At 38.0% G+C, this 13,324-nt stretch overlaps 1 protein-coding gene across 1 annotated transcript in view; it reads right to left on the reverse strand.

The window, feature by feature from the left end:
• The window catches only part of LOC129919897 (N-acetylglucosamine-6-sulfatase-like), a 61,484-nt gene that overhangs the window by 932 nt on the left and 47,228 nt on the right, over window positions 1–13,324 (reverse strand). The window contains exon 4 of the mRNA XM_056000997.1: window positions 46–358. Within this exon, the coding sequence (XP_055856972.1) occupies window positions 46–358 (313 nt within the window). The remainder of the gene's footprint in view (window positions 1–45; window positions 359–13,324) is intronic.

Genomic DNA, 13,324 nt, shown 5'->3' on the forward strand with positions numbered 1-13,324 from the left:
ACAAATAAAATGTATTATGTAATTTTGTTATTATTTCTCTTGTACCTAAATTTCCAGAAATCACATTAAAGTTAGCTGTTCTCGGTGTTTTTAATCCAGCGAACGCATTCCGATGTCTCGGAGCAGGAGTAAATGGTGCATGTGGTGCTGGTGGTGCTATCATTGCAAAAAATGGTCTCATCCCAACCTTGCGTTCTTCTAAGAAAGCAATAGTCTTTTCGGTGATCAAATCTGTGAGATACCTATCGCTGTACGAATTCATCCGTCCATTTTCGTTGAGACTATAGTTATAGTACCTTGAGTTACCCTGTAATCCGTGAAACTCTCTCCATCCGGGGGGCACATTTCTTCCTGAATACTGAACGAATATAGTTTTATTATATGTGTTTTTTAAATTATTCCTGTTTTTGTGACCTACAGCCAACGAAGAAGACAACTTATTTACTTTTTAGACCAAACTTATATATCTTATGCATGTTATGTACATATAAAGACTAGCGTAAGAAAAACCGAGAGACCAGTTTAAAAGACAATTTTAGCTATGAGCGTGTAAAACAGGCATGTCAAACTTGCGGCCCGCGGGCCGCATGCGGCCCACAGCGAATAACTTTGCGGCCCTGTCCACATTTTTATTAATTTTGAGTTTTAGATTATAATTTAGATTTTATGTTCACAGCTTTTGACACACATGCACCTCCTTTTTTTTCCTAATCAACAAATAAATATGGGACAAAACCAAACAAAATAGTAAATTTTATAAGATCTCGTGGCTTAAATCAGGGTAAGTTTTGTGATTTCTTAAAGTGAACTATTCTGAGTTAACCTACGATTTTGGGGCTTTGGAATTTTTTTAGTTTTTAATGATAAAAGTCTTTAAACCAGCATGTCTTGCTATCTAAAATGGTTGCAGAGTTTATAATTCATGATTCCTACCTAGATGTAGCAAAACATTTATTGAGTTAAACTCAAAACTGCGAGTAAAATTCATAATAATAACGAATATGTGAACAAATGCAACATTCAAATGCAAATTTCACAGTAGGTACTTGTCGATGCGAGCAGTTATTTCAGTCATTAAGAGGAATGAGTTACCTATAAAATCCTGAATAACTGGTCTGAGAAAAAAATTGTAAATAAAAAAAAATAGTTTCCTCAAAAAATAAAAATAAAATAAATAAATATATACACCTGAATCGAATTGAATCCGGATTTGTCGATCCGATCCGATTCGGGGAGCTGAATCGAATCGAAAATATGCATATATACCTAACGAATTGAATACTCGAGATATAATTTACGGTGGAAATTGTGTGTGATTGTCTTCTTATTTGCAAATTCACTGTATGTATGTCTAATGATATCTAGTTTTACTTGCACTTTGTTTTTGGTTAGATTTTTCTATTTTACTGCAAATATATTTAAAAGAAAAATTGTGTTTTCGATTCTATTTCACTTCGATTCCTCGATCTGGTATTTCAATTCAGATTCAATTCGATCTTTAAATCGGTCATACAAACGGGGTAAAAATCATCTCGCTCATCTTAGGTCTGTTTGGGTACTGCCTAAAACAGAAATATTTCAACTTTTGTCAAAAATAATGTACAAAACTACACGATTCCAGAGTACCCAGACAGGAATTGGGTTAAAAATGTTGAAAAAAGTAAAAATATTTCTGTTTTAATCAGTACCCAAACAGACCTCTTCTTTCTTGAAAAAAACCTCTTCTTTCCTATGAGAGTGAGTGAGAAAAAAATGTCCAATTGAAAAATAGCCTTTTCAGCTTTATTTTTAAAAGCCCTTGCCTGGTAAGGAAAAAAAATGATTCATATTTTTCTGAGCAGACAAGATATCTGTATGATTATATTATCTGTGCTACGAGTCATGTCTTTTTAATGGAAACTGCGGAACACTAGGAATGGTAAAATAAGAAAGATTGTTTCAAGAGAAAAGTTCTTGGTGTGATTTTTGTTTCCGTTTGCATTGTTGGTGATTGGAGAAGATATAAAACAGCGAACTGTATGGGTTGTACAAGGACACTAACCTAGCCAAGAGAATTAAAGTGCAGCGCCTAAGATGGCAAGGTTACGTGAAGCGCATGGACAACAATGCTCCGGCCCGGAAAGTTTTCGACTCCAACCCAGAGGGAAGGCGCAATAGAAGAAGACCTCGTCTAAGGTAGCGCACGCAAGTGGAAGGGGACCTCAATCAACTTGGTGTGCGAAACTGGAAGCAGCTAGCTAAGCATAGAGCTGGCTGGAGAAGCTTGTTGGTAGAGGCCCAAATTCACAGCGGATTGTTGCCGCCTTACGGCGCACTTTTGTCCAAAAAGGGAAAAGTCGTGGCAATAATACAAAATCTGGATGTTTTATTTTTATTGTTTTGTTTATTATTTCTATTATTTTTATTTCAAAAACAGTAAACAAAATAATTTTTTGATTTCTAGAGAAAAAAAAAAGAAAAAAAATGTTTTTATTTTCACTTTTGCAATTATGGCATATTTAATGAAAAATCTTATTTTTTGTTAATAGTTCCTTGTTGTATTATTTATACACAAGTAAATTTGAATTTGAAATCTAAAAAATCGAAATTATTTTAAAAGAATGAAACAAAAAAACACCATTTTTTTATAGTTTATGGAGTTTGAATAGAGCTACAAAAAAATCCATACAAGTCCATGCATTAAGTCAAATAGGGTATTTGCACCAAACAATTGTTGAGGCAAGTGCGAAAAATTTAGCTGCGCATGCTTGCGCAGCTAAATTGTGCATAATTCTGTTTTCCAAACAGAATTATCAAACATTTAAAAAAAAAGATAATTTAACTCGAGAGAAAAAAAATTGTATGTATGAGTTAAAAATTTCCCATACAAATTTGTATGGGGAAAGTATGACCCTAGAGGCACGGGTTAATGACCTCCAAAAATTCCCCTTATTTAGGCCCTAAACTTTCGATCTAGGGGGTGTCTCCCCCGAAAATATCACTTTGGGAAATAACGGACACCCTACTGTGTAGTGTGGTCACCTTACTATGCCACTCATATAACAAGACTTGAAGCAATTCAGAGAAGGTTTTCGCGTTTCTGTCTTCGTTTTCTTCCTTGGTCACATGATTATTTACTTCCCCCTTACTCTCAAAGACTCAGATTAATAAATCTTCCTTCACTTACTGACCATAGAATAGAAAGTATTCGCAGTTTTGTTTTATTGTTGGAATTATTAATGGGTCAATATCATCCCCATCGGTTCTAAGTCGGTTAAATTTCAGTTACAGTCGCACAAGTATAAGGTTACGCCAACCATTGTGCCTCGAACTATGGTGCAAATAGCCCCCTCAATCAATTGATAATGTTACTTCCCACAGAAATGGAAAACTGCAAGAATTGTGGCGATTCCTAAGAAAGGTGCTAGGAACATCATCTCCAATTACAGACCAATCTCTCTTCTCAACAATCTTAGTAAGCTCTTGGAAGAGCTGACACTCAGGAAGCTGAAGAAGTTTTGCAGCGATAACAACATCATCCCAGACATGCAGTTCGGTTTTCTGGAGAAGCACTCCACACTGCATCCGCTCATGAAGTTCCACCAAGACATCACCTCAGCTTTAAACAACAATCAAGTTACCGTCGCATGCTTTCTGGATGTCGAGAAAGCATTTGACAGCGTATGGTTAGATGCCCTTATCCATAAACTTCATTTAATAAGCTTTCCTTTGGCACTAATTAAAATTATTTTTTCTTTTCTCTCTTCCAGAAACTTTTTTGTGCAAGTGGAGGATCGGAAATCACCAACGAAAGTCATTCGAGCTGGAGTTGCTCAAGGATCCAAACTTGGCCCCTTACTATACAGCATCCTGACATCAGACCAACCGCCTGCAAGTGAGTGCGAGAACCTGCTTTACGCGGACGATTCACTCACTTACTGCAAGTCCATCTCGCCAACAATAGCTGCCAGGAAAGTCGAAGCTCACATTCGGAAACTGTATGAGTTCTACAGTAAATGGGGTATCCGGATCAACTCATCCAAGTCGGAACTATTGTGCCTTAGACGATCAGGAGGAAGAGGCAGTCGATCGGCTGGAAGCTGCAGAAGCATCACATTGACACTTCCAGACGGAACTAGATTGCCAGCCAAACGCAGCGCCAAGTACTTAGGAATCAACTTTAACGAGCTCCTCAGATTCAACAATCACTCCCGTTTGGTCCTCAAAAAAGCCAACTTTGCCTTCCATCGCCTTCACCCTCTGATGAAAAAAAGAACAGGATTAAGTCAACCAACGAAACTCTTGATCTACAAGCAGCTTCTGCGACCTGTCATTGCCTACAGCTTTCCGGTATGGTATACCATCTCCAAGACAGCCATGAAGGAACTACAAATGTTCGAGAGAAAAATACTGAGGATGTGCACCGGACTTTACTTCGATCGACAGCGACAAAAATACTACAGCAACAAGCGACTCTACGAGGAAGCAAAAATCATACCACTGGACAAGTATCTACTGCGATCGGCGAAGATACTTGTAGGAAATATCGCCAACCACCCCAATCAGCTGATGAGAAGAATGATAGCCCAACAACGACATCCGGAACCTAGGTACCTTTGCGCTTTGGATATACTGGATGAGCACATAATTTCAATGGACAACGAAGAAGCAGTTAACTTTTACGCCGACACCCAGTCGACACACTATCGTGGCTAAACGCCAATCAAACCAACCCAACTCAACCAACCCCACAACTGGACATCCGGGTCTGGAACACCCCGAGGACAACTTAGTCAGCAGACTTTTTAAATTAAGTTTATCCATGTATAATATTTATTTATATTTTATAACTTAGTCATTGTATAAGGTTAGGCCCCTTCTGTGCCAACAAAATTTTATATCAACCAATGTATCTTAGAAATAAGTTAATTTTAAGTCAATTGTAAATAACAAGTTCAATAAACTAAATTGAATTGAATTGAAATCAATTGATAATAATGTAATGTTTTATTCCGGGTTCACAATAAAACTTATTTAATTTACACTTATATTTCCGTTCAAATAAGAACACACTTTATTTCAACTCAATTTACTTTTATTATTCGCTCAAACAAACACACTTTTAAATCACTTTATTTACTACTAACAATTCGCAACACTTTATTTCACTTTGTACTGTACTCTTTCGCTTTCAAGATTAAACTGTCTCGGTCGGTGTCTACGCTGCCCTTTTATACCGGAATTTCGAGATTCGAGAATGTCTTCGAAGGTTCTCGTCTTTGCTTCTCGAAACTTCCTTTCCAGGAGGGGGCGCTTCATACTTCCAGTCTAGTGGGATATTTTGGGATGTGTTCAGAGGGTAGGTAATTTCTTAATTATTAAAGGTCCGTTCACATTTCTACCTTTGCAGTAGTAGGTAGTGTGTTCAGACTTTTATCTTAAAAGTAGTTCAGTAATTCATCGTTACATTGCCCCCCTCTTAGGATTGTTCGTCCCGAACAACTCCATTGCTTTTTTCACCATTATAACGATGTAAACGGTCACAATGAACTACCTTTAGTTTGCCTCTTACCCCTCTTTGTATACGGTAAACCACATCGTTAATTCTGGTCATTACTGTGTAAGGGCCTTCCCAGTTTTGTTGTAGCTTCGGTGATAGTCGGTGGGGATTGTAAAACCACACAAGTTCTCCTTCTTGAAACCCTGTTGCTGTCGCTCGTGCGTCATATCTTGTTTTCATCCTGTCACTAGACGCTTTTATATTTGTCCTTGTCCGTTGGTGAATGTCAGCCAGTGTTCCTTTCAGGTTATCTACGTACTTCTCCATTTCATGTGGCTCGTTTGGAACACTTCCAAATTTTATTTCACTTGGCAGGCGTATTGTTGAGCCAAATAGGACTTCCGATGGTGTATGTCCAGTAGAACTATGTGTTGCACTTCTATAAGCCATCAAGAATAATGGAATATGTCGGTCCCAGTCTCGTTGATTATCATTGACTACTTTTGACAGGTGTTCCTTAAGTGTCCTGTTAAATCGCTCAACCATCCCATCAGATTGTGGATGAATCGGTGTTGTTCGCACCTTCTTGATGCCAAGGAGTGAGCAAACCTCTTGAAAGATCTTAGATTCGAAGTTCCTTCCTTGGTCGGAATGAAGTTCCATGGGTACTCCGAACCTGCTCACCCAATGAAAGACAATCTTATCCACAACTGTTTTAGTTTCCTGGTTTGGAATGGCAAATGCCTCAGGCCATTTGCTGAAGTAGTCCATCACTACAAGGATGTATCGATTTCCGTTGTTGGTTTCGGGAAAAGGACCTGCTACGTCTATTGCAATTCTCTCAAAAGGTGCACCCACATTGTACTGCTGCATCTTGCTTTGGATTTTTCTAGCTGGTCCTTTGCTAGCGGCACAAGTATCACATTTTCGGCACCACTTTTCAACGTCTTCTCTCATACGTAACCAGTAGAATTGCTGTCGTAGCTTTTCCAGCGTCTTGTTGATGCCTAAATGGCCTCCAGAAATTCCACCGTGCATCTCTCGGAGAACATCATTTACCTTTGACTGAGGTACGACTAGCTGCATTACTTAGGATTTACCATCTGCGGATTCCCACTTACGCCTGAGTAGCCCTTCTTGCACATGAAGTGAGTCCCATTGTGCCCAATATGCTTTTAGAGTGGGGCTTCGGTCGGAGATGTCGGCCCATTCTGGTTTCTCTTGATGTTCCTTCCATGCAAGGATGGGTTCGATGTCCGAATCTTCCTGTTGGGCCATTCTGAGTTCTTCATTACTCCAGCCGCAAATGGGATCAGCTCTCGTTCTTCTAACAGCGACAACTTCCTTTTCTTCTAGTCGTGTGCAATGCTTGCAGTCTTGCTTGCACGGGCGCCGAGATAATGCGTCTGCATTTGAATGCAGCTTTCCTCTTCGATGTTGAATGTGACATTGATACGTCTGAAGTATCTCGATCCATCTTGCTACTTGACCCTCTGGATTTTTGAAGTTCAAAAGCCAATTTAGTGCACCATGATCTGTGCGAAGAAGGAACTTCTGTCCATAGATGTACTTATGGAAGTGCTTTGTTGCCAATACTAGAGCTAGAAGTTCCCTTCTGGTCACGCAATAATTTCTTTCTTGTTTCGAGAGTACCTTGCTGAAATAGGCAACGACCTTTTCTTCTCCGTCGTGAACTTGCGATAAAACAGCACCAACTCCAACATTACTTGCATCTGCGTCAATGATGAATTGTTTGCCTGGAGTCGGATAGGCCAGCACAGGAGCTTCACACAACCGCAGCTTCAGTTCCTGAAAGCTTTTCTCACACTCACCTGACCATTTAAAGGGTTTACCCTTCTCCGTAAGTTGGTGCAAGCTTTTGGCGATTCTCGCAAAATCCTTCACAAATCGTCGATAGTACGTTGCCAGACCGAGGAAACTCCGAAGTTGATGCTTGTCCTGAGGGGTTGGCCAGTTCTTCACAGCGTCAACTTTTTCAGGATCAGTCTTCACTCCTTGGGATGAGATGATATGCCCCAAATATTTAACCTCGGTCTTGAAAAGTGCACATTTCTTTGGATTCAACTTAAGATGTGCTTCTCGTAGCCTCTGGAATACAGCCTTTAGGTTTTCACAATGGTCATCAAATGTTTTCCCATAAACGATGACATCATCCAAATAGACTAGGCAAGATTTCCAGGTTAATCCATTTAAAACGCACTCCATTAAGCGCTCAAAAGTAGCTGGGGCATTGCATAGCCCAAACGGCATGACATTAAACTGCCACAGACCATTTCCTGTGGAGAAGGCCGTCTTCTCCCGATCTTCTGGATGGATTTCTACCTGCCAGTAGCCACTCTTCAAATCCAAAGTCGAAAACCATTGTGCTCCTTCCATTGCATCTAGAGTATCGCTGATTCTTGGCAGTGGGTAGCTGTCTTTCTTCGTCACATCATTCAGCCTGCGGTAGTCGACACAAAATCGAGTGCTTCCATCTTTCTTTTTGACGAGAACTACAGGTGATGCCCAAGGGCTTTTGGACTTTTCGATCAGCCCATCTTTCTTCATTGTCGATATCATTTCTTCAACTTCACCTTGTTTGGCCAAGGGGAGACGTCTTGCTGGTTGACGAATCGGCCTAGCATCTCCTGTATCGATTCGATGCTGCACGAGTTGTGTTCGGGCGTATTGCCCGCTGGGTGAAGAGAAGATATCAGCATATTCGTGAAGAAGCCTTCCCGCAACATTAAGCTGATGTTGACTCAAGTTGTCTGATTTAAGAATTTGAGTCTTTAGTTTCTCCGAGTTCATAGTCATCTGTGTGTCCACCTTGTTGATCTTAGTTATTGCGGCCACAGATTCACATTGCCCAACAACTTCTCCTTTCTTAAGCTTGATTGGGTACGGTTTGATGTTAAGTATCCGTACAGGTACCATGTTGTTCTTTGGTGCCACAAGAGTCTTCCCGATGATGATGTTTTGGGAACTTTGTTTAACTTCTGGCTCAACCATGAGGTATCGATAGCTTCCAATATTCCCCTTTAGTTTCGTCCACACAAAAACTTCTGAAGAAGGAGGCAGGCACATGTCTTCTTTGATGACAGTTCTAATTGTTGTTGAGTTTTCGTTGCCAAATCTCTACGTTTCTGTATTTCAGGACTTGATAACCGATATCCAAGATGATTCCATGCTCCTTCATGAAGTCGATTCCAATGATGCACTCATCACATATATCTGCCACCAAAAACACATGGGAAAACTTTAGTTCTGCCAAACGAATCTCAAGACGAACTTCTCCGTACACTCTTGCTGCTTCTCCTGTGGCGGTCTTCAGACGGTAGCTGTTGGTGTTATGTAGCCATGTCATCTTTACCAAGTCTCTTCGTACAATAGAGGCGGTGGCACCGGTGTCAATTGTAGCCACGTGTTGTTTGCTGTTTATGATTGCCTCCACTGTCAGACTTTTGTTGTCTCGTTTAGTCTGTGAGACTTGAATTGTGGTTCTGGGGCCATCGATACCAGAAACCAGCTTCTGCCCCTCGAAGTTGGTTCTTACTCGTTTCCCGAATGGGAATCAAGTTGAAGATGAGTGCTGGTTGTATCGCTTACCTGTTGTTGGGTATTATTCCTGTTTCCACAGTGTTGGCAAGCAGTTCTTCTTGGTGGCAATCTGCACTGCCGCTGGAGATGTCCAGTCTTGTTACAGTTCCAGCATCGAGCAGCTCCGTCTCGCTGGTTTCTTTGGAATGCGAGTTTTTGACAAGAGCATTCCTCCACTGCAACTTCTCTTACCCGATGAACGCCTTGAGAAGCCTGTTCTGCTGCTTCCATAGTGAGTGCAAACGCTAATGCTTCAGGAAGGGAACGTTTTCCAGCTGTTCGTATTGCTCGCTGAAGATTTATATCAGATACAGCACGAACAAAGGCTTCTGTCGCAAACTGATTGATAATGTCGTCTCCTGCTGTCGGATATGCAAGATGAGCTAACCTTTCAATATCAGCTTGGAGTTGTTGCAGAGTTTCACCTCTTTTCTGGACTCTTGTATTGAGTTGGACGCGGAAGACCTCCTGCATATGGCCATCTCCAAAGCGTTTTTCAATGACCTGGACAAGAGCGTTAAAGTTACCATTCTTTTCTGGTGGTAAAGTTTGTAACAACTCAGCAGCAGGACCTCTAAGAGCAAGAGTCAGCGCTATACATTTGTCTTCGTCATCCCAGCCATTTGTTGTGGCAGCTGCCTCAAACTGTTTCTTGTAGATCGACCAAGAACTTTGTCCGTCAAAGGTTGGTGGATGCATTTCTTTCTTCTTTTAATACTCACCAGAACTTTCTCGCACCTTAGTTTTTCGAACCTTGTCAAGTTCTTCGGTAAAACTTTGCATTTTAACTTCCATTCCTTTCAATTTGTCATCGAATTTTATTTCTACTTTCCCGAGTTTTTCTTCAACTTTATCGAACTTTTCTTGAGATTGTTTTTCAACACCTTTGATGGAAGCATCAAGAGCAACGAACTTGTTCTCGATAGCATCAAGCTTACCTTCGATGAGGTTTTTCTGTTCATCTAGAAGGTTCTTTTGGGTTTCAAATTTTTCGAGAAGATTCTGTTGTTCACTCCTTTGCTCGGTACGTTGTGCCTCAATTTTTTCGAGAACACTACTCTGTTGTTTTTCTAATTGTTCTCTCTGTTCCTTGCGTTGTGTCTCAATTTGATCTTTCTGTTCTTCAAATTTTGCAAGGAGAACAGCCATCATGGATGACATATCGGAACTAGTACTTACTCGTTCTTCTATCATTTCAACTTCGAATTGATATGTATCCAAATCTTCGTTTTTCTGGGTTAAATAATCCTGTAGACGAATAATGAGATCATTTTTCGATCCAGCAGTAGGAAGACCTCGCTTAGTTAATTCCGCCTTCAGCTCAGTCAAACTTAACTGATTTAGTGTTTTACCCATTTTAACTCTTCAAAACGCGAGCACTTTTACTTATTTCAAAATGTTTTACACTTTGTTTATTGTTAAAACACACTCGCACTTTTTATTTTATTCGCGAAATTATCTGATTCACACAAATAAATAAGTTTTATTCCACTTTTCTGACACCAATGTAATGTTTTATTCCGGGTTCACAATAAAACTTATTTAATTTACACTTATATTTCCGTTCAAATAAGAACACACTTTATTTCAACTCAATTTACTTTTATAATTCGCTCAAACAAACACACTTTTAAATCACTTTATTTACTACTAACAATTCGCAACACTTTATTTCACTTTGTACTGTACTCTTTCACTTTCAAGATTAAACCATTGTATATATATTCCTATAGTACTCTCATGAAGTAGAATTTTCTGTTTTGCGTCGCCACCGGTGGGATCGCTAGTTTATTTTATGTTTGAACCTTATGCAGAAAATTGAAGTGCAGATCTACCAAAAGATGTCGCTAAAGTATTTTCATGGATTGATAGTACTATAGAAATATATATACAATGATTAAACTGTCCCGGTCGGTGTTTACGCTGCCCTTTTATACCGGAATTTAATGTCTTCGAAGGTTCTCGTCTTTGCTTCTCGAAACTTCCTTTCCAAGAGGGGGCGCTTCATACTTCCAGTCTAGTTGGATATTTTGGGATGTGTTCAGAGGGTAGGTAGTTTCTTGATTATTAAAGGTCCGTTCACATTTCTACCTTTGCAGTAGTAGGTAGTGTGTTCAGACTTTTATCTTAAAAGTAGTTCAGTAATTCATTGTTACAATAATATTCAATAAACTTTACTTTTGTATCGAGTCTGTAAATGACAATTTTAAATGCATTAAATTCAAAACTATGTTTTTCAATAGCTTAGAGTAATTAGTTTAGATTTAAAGCCAGAACCAGGGTTCGGACTTTACTTCGATCGAAGTAGATTTACTTCGATTTTGGGAAAAAAATAAAATCTACTTCCCTACTTCTTTTTTTCAGGATCTACTTCTATTTCTTGATTGAAAAATATTTTTCAAATAATAAATTTAGAGAAAGGGATTTAACTTCAACTTTAAATCTGGTCGAGGCATTGAGAAATAAAGCTCAACTGAAATCTCAAAAGATGAATGGAGGTCAATTATTCTTCGAATTCAAGATATAAATAAAGTTTATCAAAGTAATTTTGACTGATTTTAAAGAATTCCTGATCAAAAATTTGTTAGATTATGCTGAATTAACCGTTTTACTTCATAGCACAACCACTAGATGAGAAAGGTTTTTTGGAAAAGATCATAATCAAAAAAGTAAAGAAAAATAATTTTGTTGAAAAATAATTTTTTTATAATAAATTTTTGTAAATAAATGTTCTGAAAGTTTAATTTTGAAATCTACTTCCGAAATTTTGGGTCTACTTCACTTTTTTTTCAAATTTGCTTCGAAATTTTGAAACTGAAGTCCGAACCCTGGCCAGAACTATAATTGGCGGATGGAGTCGGATGCTAATGTCAATTGTTGTTGTTTTCCATAAGTTTTCATCCGTCGAGTGCGGTTGCGAGCGCACTCGTCGGATGAAAACTTATGGAAAACAACAACAATTGACAGTAGCTTCCGACTCCATCCGCCAATTATAGTTCTGGCTTAAGTATTATGTATGTATGTATAAGTATAAAGTATATTCACGTTAGTATTTAACGAATTGAAATAAATACATCTTTGCCAAACTACGTTTTATTCGAAAGATTTTTTTTAAAACCAATCAAGAATTTATTACAGTTTTGGTTTGTCTCAAAACTTTTTTTTCTGCGGACAACCGTTTCTCCACAATTTTGCATCAAACACAATTTTCTTCGTTTTTTAAGTTGTTTTTTACACTTTCATATCATTTAAGTCAAAAAAACATGTTAATGAGTATTAATTTTTTGTGCTTTTTATTAAAGCCCAGTTTATATTCATAAAAAAAAATAAGTTTTATTCCATAAAAAAAGGCTACTGAAAGTAATTAAAAAAAATAAACAAACCGAGTGAATTAAAAAAAAAATAATTTTTAAATAAAAAATTAATTTAAATGAATTACAAACTTTTTCTGAGCTATTGTGGTTAAGAAAAGAACAAATAGATAAAGCTCAGAAAAATTTTTAATTCATTTAAGTTAATTTTGTATTTAAAAATTATTTTTTTTTTTAATTCACTCAGTTTGTTTATTTTTTTTAATTACTTTCAGTAGCCATTTTTATGAAATAAAACTTATTTTTTTATGAAAATAAACTGGGCTTTAATAAAAAGCACAAAAAATTATTAGAAAAAACACGCCTTATAAAGTGTGTCCCTTATAAAAGGGAAATTAAATGGGGTATATTCTAAGAAAAATTTAGGTTTCTTTGAACAATTCAAACGGTCCTCCTTGGTTTTGAACGCGCGCTAGAGCCCTTTTTTTTATTCCAATAGGATTACACAGGTCGACAAAAATAAAAATATTTTTTGTGCTTGGGTTTAATTTGCACTTTTTGGGCATGGTATAAAAAGAGAAGGTATGATCATTAGATAAAACTCAGTATCGAGAACTGTCAAAACTTATTACTACTTAAGGTTTTGACAGCCCAGGTCATTGAAATTGTTGTTGTAAACAAATTTGTCTCGGAAATTGTTGTTGCTTTTGACTTTGCCAAAGGCCAAACGTCAAAACCTTATTACCCCATTTTGTAAGATGGCGGCTCTAATGCATGGTATAAAAAGACAAGGTATGATCATTAGAGCCGCCATCTTACAAAATGGGGTAATAAGGTTTTGACGTCTGGCATTTGGCAAAGTCAAAAGCAACAACAATTTCCAAGACAAATTTGTTTACAACAACAATTTCAATGGGCTGGGCTGTCAAAACAC

The sequence above is a fragment of the Episyrphus balteatus genome, chromosome 4 (assembly GCF_945859705.1).
Source record: "Episyrphus balteatus chromosome 4, idEpiBalt1.1, whole genome shotgun sequence".
Taxonomy (NCBI): Eukaryota; Metazoa; Arthropoda; class Insecta; order Diptera; family Syrphidae; genus Episyrphus; species Episyrphus balteatus.